At 47.7% G+C, this 13,458-nt stretch overlaps 1 protein-coding gene across 1 annotated transcript in view; it reads left to right on the plus strand.

Annotated features, from left to right (window-relative positions):
• The first annotated feature begins 6,377 nt into the window (after positions 1–6,377).
• The window catches only part of LOC149345717 (uncharacterized), a 77,826-nt gene continuing 70,745 nt past the window's right edge, over positions 6,378–13,458 (plus strand). The window contains exons 1-3 of the mRNA XM_089586214.1: positions 6,378–6,686; positions 9,563–9,672; positions 10,447–10,544. Coding sequence (XP_089442340.1) covers positions 6,647–6,686; positions 9,563–9,672; positions 10,447–10,544 — 248 coding nt within the window. The 5' untranslated portion in view covers positions 6,378–6,646. The remainder of the gene's footprint in view (positions 6,687–9,562; positions 9,673–10,446; positions 10,545–13,458) is intronic.

Below are 13,458 nucleotides of genomic sequence, written 5' to 3' on the forward strand. Positions count from 1 at the left end.
TGCCACGGAGACCGCTGCCCTTATCGCCCGGCCACCGTGTGTGACTTGACCGCCGCGGGCCGTGAGCGAGGAGCCACGCGAGGTGAGCGGAACCTTCTTCCCCCACATTTTGCGTGCGTTCTTTCCTTTGTACTTTTCACCCCCGTACGCGAGCGGAACCCTCTCCCTCGTTACGGTGGTTGTATTGTTGCTGCTGCACTGTATTGCTCGGGAGCAATAAACGCTCATCCGAGTAGCATACTCGTGTTTGTCCCCTCTGGCCCGGACCCGCCGTGGTTGCGACTCACCGCACCGCGGGTTGGGGGTCACAGCTCTGACTGCTAGGGCTGTCACGCTTGTGCTAGAGAGCGACAACTGCTTCTAGCCCTTTGAGCGTTAACTACAAGAATAACCCCCATAAGGTAAAGTAAGCAATGATCATGGTGATATTATCGCGCTGTCATACCACTACTTACTCAAGTTCGGTTTAACCTTGTGGGGCATTGAAGGTCATTGTCTCATCCACATAGAAATCAGAAGCTGATGCCAAAGCCTCAATGGTGTTGAAGATGGTCTTTACATTGCATTGTGCGAGACGAGAGAGGATAACCCGCGGAGAACCATTCTCGCACGACGAATGGCGCTTCAAAGATGAGTCACGCTGGCGGTAAGAAAGCGCGCACTCTACTTCAACAGCACTATAGTTGCTTCTCGGGCTCAAAGTGTAATAGGTGTTTTTGTTGTCCGCTTAGTGAGTCACGCAAGCCAGGCCGCGTGGACGCCTCGAAGAAGAACGGGAGAGTGAACCTGTCAGATTTTGTTCTCAAACTGAAGCCTCGGACGAATGCATAGATATCTAACAACAAAGACGACGATGCAGACATTATCAGCTCCACATCGTTTCCAGGCTTTGCGACATTTGTCGTGCCAAGCATACGGCGTGCGCTGAAATGTCTTGGTGCAAATTTCTGCGTTGTCGGACGCCTATCCGCTAACCAGCAAAGGTTTTGGGCAGTGTCACTGCAGATGTAATCAGCACGCACCCGGCCCAAGCACATTCGCAAGGTTGGTTGGTTGGTTATTGGGGTTTAACGTCCCAAAGCTACTGAGGCTATGAGAGACGCCGTAGTGAAGAGCTCCGGAAATTTCGACCACCTGGGGTTCTTTAACGTGCACTGACATCGCACAGCACACGGGCCTCTAGAATTTCGCCTTCAAGAAATTCAGCCGCCGCGGCCGGGATCGAACCCGCGTCTTTCGGGTCAGCAGCCGAGCGCCGTAACCACTGATTCACCGCGGCGGGGCACACATTCGCAAGGATTAGGTTCGCGGGTAAAGCGCCGCGACCCTCTTTCCAGCCGCCGGAAACTGGGTAATATTACCGGGCGTTTCTATACGCAGTGCATGGGGCGCATGAAACAGTATGGAAAAGCCAAAAGTTAGCCTTCTATAGGAGGTGATTCCCAAGTTATAGCAGGTATTAATGTGAATTCTTGAGGAATTTTCTAATTTGTACCTTATGGCGTGGGTATGCGAAAAGAACTTTGAAATATAGATCATCAAATACCCCGCAACTGAGCAGTTGAAGGACATTCTTTGCTGCGGCTTGTGCGAAAGCGCATTAGAAAGCGGGGTAGCATTAGACACAGGAGGCGATAAACCACAGACTTCGTAACGAGAACAGAAGCACCTTCCGCTGCTACGTAACATGTTGCGATGAGGCATACATAGACGACAGAACGAACGCTCAACATAGAGCCAACGAGCGGGCACACGCGCTCGCACGGGAACTTACCTGCCAGGCTCCAGGTGCCGGGTGGATATATATCAACGACGCACAATCGGAAGAGTCAGTCGCATAATCGCGCAGCCTCGAATATTACACACTCCGCCGGCACGATGGCTCATGGTTACGGCGCTCGACTGCTGCCACGAAATACGCTGGTCCGATACCGGCCGCGGCGGTCGAATTTAGATGGAGGTAAAATAGTAGAGACCCGTGCACTGGGCGATGTCAGTGCATGTTATAGAACCCAAGGTGGCAGAAATTTCCTTTCTCCCAAAACCAATTAACTTTAACTGCCTCATTATGTAGGTGGACACAACCGCCAACTCACAGCGCGATTTAGGTCAGTGAGCCAGTAATGCTTGCTACTCAGGGGCTTCACACGCAGAAACACACCGCTAAAACCCAGGGAGAGCTGCTCGAAGTGGTTTCGGTCTAAAAGCATTCGCGGGAAGCCTCCTCGGTCCAACATCCCTCTGGCGTTCCGCTCCAGCCCAGCTCGGTGTGAGTTTTAGCTGTTCACTAACTGTGCGACCAGAAGGGCAGTCTCGATGATGATGAAAAGCTTTGTTATTGCCAGATCCCCTATAGTTCAAATTTCAGAGGTGGGCTGGCTCCTTGTCGTGGGTGGTGGCCAGCAGCCCGTGTCTGGCAGGGACCTTCTCCGCCGACTGCTGTAGCCTCAGTTGCGAGGTCAGGTCGGAGCTAGAGACCACGGCCTCCCACCCCTCCGAGTCCACGAGGGCCCATTGGGCCGGCGGTTGCAGCTGTTGGCAGATGAGAGAGAGAGAGCGAGCTATGGAAAGGAAAATGATAGGTGTAACGTTAAGAGATCGGAAGAGGGCGGAGTGGATGAGGGAACAAACGCGGGTTAATGACATCTTAGTTGAAATCAAGAGGAAGAAATGGGCTTGGGCAGGACATGTAATGCGAACGCAAGATAACCGCTGGTCCTTAAGGGTAACGGAGTGGATTCCAAGAGAAGGCAAACGTAGCAGGGTACGGCAGAAAGTTAGGTGGGCGGATGAGATTAAGAAGATTGCGGGGATACAGTGGCGGCAACAGACAAAGGACAGGGTTAATTGGAGAGACATGGGAGAGGCCTTTGCCCTGCAGTGGGTGTAGTCAGGCTGATGATGATGATGGTCGAAAGTGGCTCTCTGGGCCACACAGAGGGAACATTAGGGGGTGTGAGTAGAAGGGAAGAAAAACGCAAGTAGCGCTGAGGAGGGAAAGGTGCGAGCCTGGAGTTGTCGCCAGGTTGTCTGCTGTTGTTTGGTGAGGGATGTGTGTGGTGAGGGGTAAGGTAGACGACCAGAAGAAGAAAAATACGGGCTGCTTGGTACATGTTTCAAGAATTGGAAAAAACAGCGCAACGGAAGACGACACAAGAAAAGGACAAACACCAGCGCTGACTAACAATCAAATCGTTTATTGCTACAGGTGAGGCAGTATATAAATGAAATGGCACGAGTAAAAACAGAAGAAAAAGCATGAGAAAAAGATACCGCACAACCACAAAGTTTTTTCGGTCAGGTTGTTTGGCTGTGCGGTATCTTTCTGTGATGCTTTTTCGTGTTTTACTCCTGCCATTACATATATATGCTGCCTCGCCTGTAGAAATAAACGATTTGGTTGTTAGTCAGCGTTGGTGTTTGTCCTTCTCTTTTGCCGTCTTCCGTTGCGCTGTTTTTTTCCACTTCGCGGAAGTAGACGTGATGTCTTGATATGTTATCAGCCGGTCTTTAGCGCTTCCTAGCTCTTGGGCAGGTGCCGCTCGGTTGACGTACGCTCGAGCAGTGCAGTGGGCCGTTTCTTTACCTGGATTAATTTAATGCGCTTGTAGCAAGAACATTGTGATGAGGCGAGGTGGTTGGAGATTGGAGCTGAGAATTTTATAGACGGCAGCATGTATCTGCCATGTCCAAAATTTTGGATGGCGGTTGTGTAATCGCTCAGGATAAGAGTGGTAGTGGAAGACGGTATCGCTAGCGCGAAGGGTGCTGCTTCGGCTTCTATCTAGGTGTTTGCCCTGATCGAGCCGGTTGTCTTGTTGTGTAGGTCGTTGGAGTGTTTAAGTGCATCTAACTCTAAAACTGCATTTTTGAACGGACAACTTATCTACTCTACTTTTATGTCATTAAAAAATAGTAAAGCCCGGGGCATGAATGGTCCTGAAATTAAACCCATTAAGCTCGTTACCCATCTACTCACACCAGCTCTTTGTCACATTTTCAATACTTGTCTACTCACTAGTACCTTTCCAGCAAGTATGCACTGTTCTAGAGCAGGGGTTATATATAAATCAGGCGACAAAAACAATTTTTCAAACTACCGACCCATCTCTGCATTAAAAATTTTTTCGAACGGACAGGAGAAGATTATTTGCAAAGCGAATCACTTCTTTCTGCGATAAGTATATGATACTATAACAACAGTAGTTTAGGTTCCGTCGAGGCATCTCTACTGAGTTAGCTTTATTAACACAAAAAGAATTAATACTTAGAAGGCTTTAGAATAATAAACTGACACTAGGTATCCTAATTAATTTCTCGAGAGCATTCTAGAGGATTCACCATATAATTTCATCTACAAAATTAGAACACTATGAGTTTCGTAGAGTTTCTGGTGAGTTTCATAAGTCACATTTAAAACATCGTAAACAGTGCGTTCTAATTAATGATTCTCATTCAGTGCTAAATGTTACTTCATGTGTACCATAGGGCAGCATATTGGGCCCGGCTCTCTTTAATATTCACATAAATGATGTAACCAACATCAGCAACCATGCTTCTTACATAATTTACGCAGATGACACAAGCTTTTTTTTCCAGTCGACTAGTATCGATGAACTCGCACACTCCACAAATGTTACACTAGCAAAATTGTCTCAGTGAGCTCAAATAAATGTCTTCGAAATTAACGTTGCCAAAAAAAACGCCCTAATATTACACCTGTGCAGAAGGTTATTAGTCGAGATAGGAAAAGAAGAGTCGCTTCTCAGCAGATAAAAGTCCGAAAAGCGGCAAAAATTTCGGGAGTGACTTTTAGTCAGCACCTAAACTGGAATGCGCACTTTCAACGCGTGGCAGGGAACTTGGTAAGAGCTTGTATTATGCTATGTAGATATAGAAAGATGTTCCCCACTAAAATTAAGGTATAGCTTTACTACGCAATCTATTCTCAGATTAATTGCCGCAGCCTTGTTTGGACTAATACATCGAACTAATACTAACAAATTGCTCATATTGCAGAAAAAACCATTCGTCACGTAGCCAATGCCCCACATGACGCTCATAGAAAAGAACTTTTTTCTGTGTTTAATGCACTGCCCATACAGCCCCCTCACAAATTTAATTTCGTTGTGAACTTTAAACGTAGCCTAATAAGCAAAGATACAATTTTTATTAACTTAAGCAAATGAAGAAGAACCTTAACATCGACCTACTAATTCCGAAACAGGGACCACAGGTTAATACCCTTTACCCGTACAGACCACGGCCTACACATGCTGCAGCACCATATGCCTAATTGCATAAATTTCCTACAAAGAGGAATTATTGAAATAAACAAGATTACCAAAGAAAAATGGAATAAATACCTTACTCACGAAAAAATATGGGTTCGGCTGTAATTTTTCATTGAACATGATTTGCTGCATATGATTAATGAGATAGAGGATTTTGTGTTTTGCTGTCGTTTGCACGATTTGCGCTGTTTTGCAGTTCTTCTATAATTATTTTTTGTTTTTGTTTCGAACGTTTACGTTTACAGTGCGTGGTTATCTTCTTCACTGTCACTCTTGTCGAATATTTTGTTTGGCGCATTTATAGGTTTGCACAATCCTACGTGCTTTAAATTACGTTTTATGTAGCGGAGTAGCAACCGTATATATGCGTGTATTACAGTGTCTACATGAACGTACGTACTGAATGTGAATTTATGTTCAGCTACAACACCTGTATGTTCTGTGCATTGCACTACTATGTTTGTATAAACTCCTCTAGCATGACTGTCCGTTGCCTGTGACAAACAGGCGTAGGAGCCACGTCAAGCTACTGTGTTAGTACCTTTGTGTTAGTACTGTGTTAGTACTGTGTTAGGCAGCACCCGTGGGATGCAGTCGCAGCTAAACCCGTTCGTCTTTTTTATGCAGGTCCTTGCTTCGTGCATCGACCCTGTCTCTGTTCAGCTCGGCGGCGGCGAATGTGCTGCTTCTTGGAATGAACGATACCAGCATGTGCCAGTGACAGTGCTTTTCCCCGCCAACACCGGAATTTTCAACGACACCGACGGCCGCTGTTCTGAACTTTTTCGACGTCCGCAGTGGCTATCTCAAGGAACATCGGCATCATCGAATCTTTCGGGAACCGCCCTTAAGGTTTTCTTCACCAGTGGGTAAGGCAGCACCCGTGGGATGCAGTCGCAGCTAAACCCGTTCGTCTTTTTTATGAAGGTCCTTGCTTCGTGCATCCATCCTGTCTGTTGAATGGTACGGCAAAACAGCGCTGACGGACGGGACGGAAGAAGAGACAAACACATGCGCTGAGTGTTTGTGTTTGCCTCTTCTTCCGTCCCGTCCGTCAGCGCTGTTTTGCCGTACCATTCAACATGAACCAACCAGCCCGACTCGGCCCTCACCCTGTCTGTGTTCAGCTCTGCGGCGGCGAATGTGCTGCTTCTTGGAATGAACGATACCAGCATGTGCCAGTGGCCGTGCCTTTCCCCGCCAACACCGGAATTTTCAACGACACCGACGACCGCTGTTCTGAACTTTTTCGACGTCCGCAGTGGCTACCCCAAGGAACATCGGCATCATCGAATCTTTCGGGAACCGCCCCTAAGGTTTTCTTCACCAGTGGGCAAGGCAGCACCCGTGGGATGCAGTCGCAGCTAAACCCGTTCGTCTTTTTTTATGCAGGTTAGTAGATATCGCTACTCCTATGAATTTAAAAGCGATTCTCTTTGTTTGGTCGTGCTGCCTTGCCCAGGCGTCTTGCTTGAAACATTTTCAGAGTGTTTTGATTCATTTTGTTTACTTGCACTTTTGCTTAGCGGTGACGTTGAGCTTAATCCATGCCCAGAGGTAGCAAAGAAACTCGATGAAATTATCGAGAATCAAAAGGTCTCTTCATGCCAACTACAGTCTCTAGGGGCAAAACTTGACTTGCATATATCAGAAACAAATCACAGACTTGTTTCAATTGAAAGCAAACTGGGAGTACTATCGAAAACAGCCCAAAGGGTGGAAGCATGCGAGCACTCATTGGCAGGATTGAACAGAGAAATAGTTTCGCTAAGAACAAAGGTGGACTAGCTTGACGGGGGCTTTTCAGCCCCCGTCAAGCTCAAACAGATATGCCCTGCCATTGAAAGAAAGAAAGAGGCCAAAAAGAAAAAAGAAGGATGTGGCGTTGCGCACAGGGATAAGTTTGTGGCCTGTAAAACATGTGTTGTATACAGTGTACCCCTTTCCTGTGGAGCGCGTTACATTGGTCAGACCGGGCGTTGCCTTAACAAGCGCCTACAAGAGCACAGGAACAACTTAAACAATGGTGATGACCTTTCACATTTGGTCAAACATTGTCTAGAATGTAAAGTCATGAAAAAGAAAAACAAAAAATGCACTGCATTATTCAATCAAACACGTGTACTATACACCCACAGTGATCAGACGACACGAGAAGTTGTCGAGGCTTTTCACATCGCAGGGGATCAACTGAATTGCGTCAGCAAACCATCTGTTTTCCTTTGCGATAGGCAGATGAATTTTCTCGGGAGCGCCTGACAAATGTGCGTTTCATGGTTTTTAATTTTTTTGTGTGTTGTTTCTTCCCTTTGATTGTTTCTTGATATAAGAAGGTTTCAGTGAATAAACCTTTTAGTTGCGAGTCAGCGCTCGTCCTGTGTCCCTTCTTTTCTTGTCCCTTGTAGTTCGCGCTGTTTACATCATGAATATCTACCAACTCGCCCAACTGAACGTTTTGATAAATCACAGTACAAAGATCACCAAAACTTAACAAAATCACAGGAAAGACGGCTGCAGTCACCTTCTACATGCGCACACCAAAATTCTCCGACAACGCTACCTCAGTGTTCGACTTAAGAGCGTTAGCTACGGGCGCTTCAAATGTTTGCATCGGTGGTGCTCAGAAAACGTGCAGAAGACCAAATCCAAACATCCACGGATGTTTCTTTTCCGGACACATTTCTTCTAAGACACAAGGAGCCCCATATACCTCATTGATCTTTCACTGTTAGAATTTACAGCCACCTTCGCTTTATTCGGTAAATTTAGTCGCTATATAAGTTAATAAGTATTAGAAATGTGTGCGTCTCAACACCAAGAATCAATGGACACCATCCGGAATCCCCCCCCCCAGCAAACGTTTCGGCCGTAAATGGCCGTCTGAAGATCATCAGAATGCGCGGTTTGGTGGCGGAAAGGTCGTAGTTGTGAAACCCGCATATATTTTGGGCTTCATCTAAATTAGTAATTCTATCCTCAGGAACATGTCACTTGACACTACCTGGTACATTATACGCCAAACGGGTGGCTCCCGAATTTTACGCAAACGATGGTCAAGTCCGTCGCATGTAGCAAGTTGCGCGTCCGCGCCGTGGGTGCCGCCACGGTCGAAACGATTGCAGCGATCCTGGCATCAGCGGTAAAGATGAAGGAGGTTAAGAGTAAATTTTCTCGACAACAATAAATTACAAAAAACATGCTATGAACTGGTTTGGTTTGGTTTATGCGTTTAACGTCCCAAAGCGACTCGGGCTATGAGAGATGCCGTAATGGAGGGCTCCTGAAATTTCGACCACCTGGGGTTCTTTAACGTGCACTGACATCGAACAGTACACGGGCCTCTAGAATTTCTCTTCCAAAGAAATTCAACCGCCGCGGCCGGGATCGAACCCGCGTCTTACGGGTCAGCAGCCGAGCGAGCTCCATAACCACTGAGCCACCGCGGCGGCGTATGCTATGAACTAAATCATAACCGGCTATAACTACTAAAAAAGGAGATATCAAAGAAATGATTTGTGATGATGAAACATCGCGTACGCGCCGCCAGCGCAGCTGCAGACGACCGCGAACCGGAAAGCAGGAGGAACTAAACTTTCCGTATCCGACTCAGCCGACGCGGCTTACTCATGGGAGCAGCGCTAAGAAAACAGTGAATTGTAAGTATAATAGCCTAGGTTAGGATAACACGTCGATGCCGCTAAATTATCTGAAAAAGTGCAAAGCTATGACTAGAAAGCATTTTATTTTTATTTTGAAGTAATTATCAATTACTTGGGCTTGAAAATTTCTTTCAAAGCAAGACAAAGGACCGCTTTTGATTCTTCTTATGCCGATCTCGAAAGGAGAAACACATTGGTGCTTCTATATTGCTTTGGCATGCTAGGCCTAGAGAAGCATTTTGGACGGCGCAAAAAATTAAAATCATTCTCTGGCGATGCTATTGAGCTCATTCCTGTGGTGAGGCTGTCGGGCACACAAACAATGGTCATAGATCCTAATAAATCTATCAACTCGGAGAAAGAACTGTGCTGGTGCTCAGTGACGTTAGTTATTGATGGTTTCAGTGGAAGCTCCTTCAATGGACGCAAATTTATGAGCTCGCACCGGTCACTATCGCATAGCCTTGAAAGATCAAAGATGGCAAAAGAAAGGAAATGCTTTGAGATATTTTCGCATTGATCTTCCCTTGCGAAGGGGCCCTGATCGCTGCTGATCACACGCAAACTGTGAGGACCCAGCTCTTAAGGCTAGCATTCTGTCTACCGCAGGCATTAAGACTGCATCTGTAAACATGGCAAGGGTGACACAGACCAAAAGACGTTCACTCCAGCCTGAACATCTAGACCTACCTTCTGGAGCCATTCAGATCACCGTTACCGTAAGTAGAATTTCTATTCCTATTTCAGGTACATCAACAGGTGCTTGGAAAGGCAATAGGCTGTGCGCTAGCTATGAAAGAGCAGGATCACAGCAGGGAAGCAAAGTCAATGAAAATTGTGCGCACCTCTTCCTCTGTATTCACTGTGCATTTGTTACATCATCGTCATAAGCTTACTAGGCTCATGCTGTTTGTCTAAAATATTTATTTCAAATTTTTCTTTAATGACTCATCTAGTTCTTCCTGATTCTGGGCTTGGCATCAGCTTTGTGCAGGGGAAGGGTCAATATCAATCTCTCGCCAGCCATTCACCACTGCTTTAGCTTTGATGGATTCTGGCTATATTATTACGGGGGGGTTAGCCCAGCGGCGGACGGGACAGGCCACAGTCAGAAGGCACACCGAGCGAAATCACTCCAGCACAAACTGCCACGTCCTCGTCGTCGTCCACTGCCGAACGTCCCAAAACAACGTCGTCTTCACCTAGCAACTATGCACCGTAACAATATTTCTGTTTTTACATTGGTTTTTGGCAAACCTTGTCACCGTTTCTTTGGTAATTTGAAGCTTTTCATTGAGAAATAAAAAACCCGCAAGCTGTACACGTCGTTACTGTTGCTCGTTTTGCGGTGTCTTTCTCCCCCAAGTGCATACTTAAAAAAATCGCACACAATGTTGAGCTCACAGAGTTCTCTGAATATTTGATCAGTGTGAAGGCTATGGAATTTGAGACCACTCTGAAAAGGACTTTTTCCCGGGTCGCCTTTTTTACAGAAACTTCAAAGGGCACCCGTGGGTCTTTCTCAAACTCTAGACCCAACCAAACTGTTCTCGTTGCTTGTAAAAGGCACAGTGACAAGCGGCAAGCCATGGTGAGTACGTATACGAAATATTTTGTAGCGACAGCTACACTACGCCGGCCGCTTCGCGAGGTCAGCGTGGCTGCGCGCTGAGCTGGGGCACCACAGCTCAGCCAGCTGTGCGTATGCGCGGAGTGTCGTCATAACCGACAGCTGGTGTGCGCGGGGGCCTCGCCGCCGCGCCGACAGCGGAGCAGACGCCGCCCGCCTCGTCAGTTGTGTGCATGCGCGGAGTGACTTCAGAGCACGCAGCTGGTGTGCGCGCCGCGCGCCCACATTAAGCTCGCATTTCGAGCCTTCATCGTGGTGGCGTCGTGGCCACTGTGGCGGAGCCGTGGCTGGTCACGTGGTTGGTCACGTGGAGCGGAGCAGCTGCCGGCGGCGCACCGGCGAAACCGAGTGAGGGAGGAATGGAGATGGGGAGAGAGTGAATCCACGTCCAGGGACGAAGATGAAGAAGAAACGCCCAGCTAAACGGAGTGGCGAAAGGCTGACTTTGCAATTGGACTGAGCGAGTTCCACTCGGCCAGCTGTAGCTATTGCGTCACTCCAAGTTTAACCAAAGCTAAGCCACAGCCAATGTTTTTCGCGGCAGAGGAGCAAGGGCCTAAGGGCAGCCATTCTGCGGATTCTGCAGAGTGCATGTTAAGACTACGGCGGATATGCCTCGTCTTTTTCTGCTCACTAGATGCCGTAAACTTTTTCGCGCTTTCCTCTACTTTGCTCTTTAAGTGCAGTATTTTTCGCATCCTGTAGGCTACCACAAACCGAAAAGTGGACAGATAGCTAGCGAGCGGGAAATAAAATAATTGTTCGAGACTCTTCAACCAAGGGTGATTCCGTTTGCGCGTCTGCAAATGAAGACATTGATAAATAGATTGGTGCGGCGTAGAAAAGCTCATACGGTTATCAGCTCAAAGTTTTTGTATTTCGCGGAACGCACAAACTATTATATTGCAGAATCTATCACTCGATCATCAGCAAGATCTGCGCTCCTTTTTTAATGTCTCCAAGGCTGGCTAAGTGATCGGTAACCGACACTGAAAGCCATTAAAGGTCTCAAATCAGAAATCTACGCCTAGCGTACAGCTGTTCACACATGCAGTGTCAACAAGCTTGTCGCCTGTTAGGTTTTGCATAATAAATATCATTTTGTACGTCATAGGTGACGTCAGAAACAGAGAACATAGACTGCGAACTTGTGGGCACTTTTGTGTTGAACAGAACAGATTTGATGAAGGCGAAATTATATAGAGGCCCGTGTGCTGTGCGAGGTCAGCGCAGGTTAAAGAACCCCAGGTGGTCGAAATTTCCGGAGCCCTTCACTACGGCGTCCATCATAGCCTGGGTTGCTTCGGGATGTTTAACCCCACCGGGATAGAGGGTAACTCGAGGGTAGACAGCCTAGTTCGCGAGATCACGAGCCGAGCAGGGCAGTCCGAAACCCTGGAGGACCCCATGACGGTGGAACCAACGTATGCAGAAATATTAAACTACCACAGAGGGCGGAGATTCAAATACCCACCACCCCACACATCATTAACACAGCACGAGGCGGTCTGCTGGCGGAGACTGCAAGCAGGGACTTTCCACAATTTATACATACTACATAAGATGTTCCCTACACAATACAGGGACACATGTCCGTGGTGCGGAGCAACCCCCACGCTATATCACATCACATGGGAATGCGAACGTAACAGAGCATTTCGCAATCTAAATGACCCGAATGCGGAACAATGGGAGGGCCTGCTGACCAGCAGCGAGCTCACGGCCCAAAGGGCACTGGTGCAGCACGCCTGCGAAGCAGCAAGACTCAGCGGTGCCCTGGAATAGGGGCGCCGACCTTGTGAAGGGCCCGAGACATGAAGACATCGGCCCACCGCTAAAACCTGATTTTTGGAGCAATAAATGTTTTTCACTCACTCACTTAACCCCAATAAACCAATAAAGAACAGATGACCAGCGGGCAAAGAGCTCAGGATTGCCTGAAGACTACAATGTTTTATATAAGGATAAAATGCATGAAGTTGTTTAAACTAACAATAAACCCCTGTCTTCACCTAAGTCATGTAGGCATAGAAATGAAAGGTCAGCCTCATGCCAGCGGCATAACTTAGATTCTTTGTGTAGTACAAGCTTGATGGATCTTTCGCAGTATTGTTTTAGAGGTCAGACTAGCAGTCGTCCTCGCATTAAGGCACCAAATAAACCTGGAAAGTACGCTTGCACTCCTTGGCCTCAGGCATGTTTTTATATCGCTGAGTGGACCAAAAAAAAAAATGAGACACATTGCACGATTCCTTGAGGAAAATTGATTTTGGACGAAAGGAAATGGCGCAGTATCTGTGTCACATAATGTTACGGGACGGCGGGCCCGCGCATGGGCAAAAAAGGACGGAAGTATGAAGCAAATCCGAGGAAACTTTTGAGCTCCTTGGCAGTGGTGGGAGCTTCGTAAGCCGTAAGCGCTTTTAGCTTCTCCGGGTCGGGACGGATGCCATGCCGGCTGACAACGTGACCCAAGTACGTGACCTCTGCGAAACCGAAGAAACATTTATTTGGTTTTAAGCGAAGCCCAGCAGAGGTAAGGGCTTCGAGGACGAGTTTGCGTCGCCTTTGGTGTTCATCAAACGTGGCCGCATAGACAATGACGTCGTCCAGGTAGACCAGCGCCATAGTCCACTTCATATGGCCTAAGACGCGGTCCATGAGGCGCTGAAAGGTGGCTCCCCCCCCCCGGTGGAAAGATGTAACGGCATACGACTTACGCTAACCAAGAGTGCGCTGCGGTATACAAATAAAGAAGAGGCGCGGGGCGAGCGCGAGGGGAGAGCGCGCGGCGCTAGCGCGAGAGGTAGAGAACGAAAGAGAACCGCCGCGGCCGGTTGTGTCTGAGTCTCCTGCGTCTCTCTGTGCCTTTTTC

Source organism: Amblyomma mixtum, chromosome 4, assembly GCF_055824585.1.
Source record: "Amblyomma mixtum isolate Tamu chromosome 4, ASM5582458v1, whole genome shotgun sequence".
NCBI lineage: Eukaryota > Metazoa > Arthropoda > Arachnida > Ixodida > Ixodidae > Amblyomma > Amblyomma mixtum.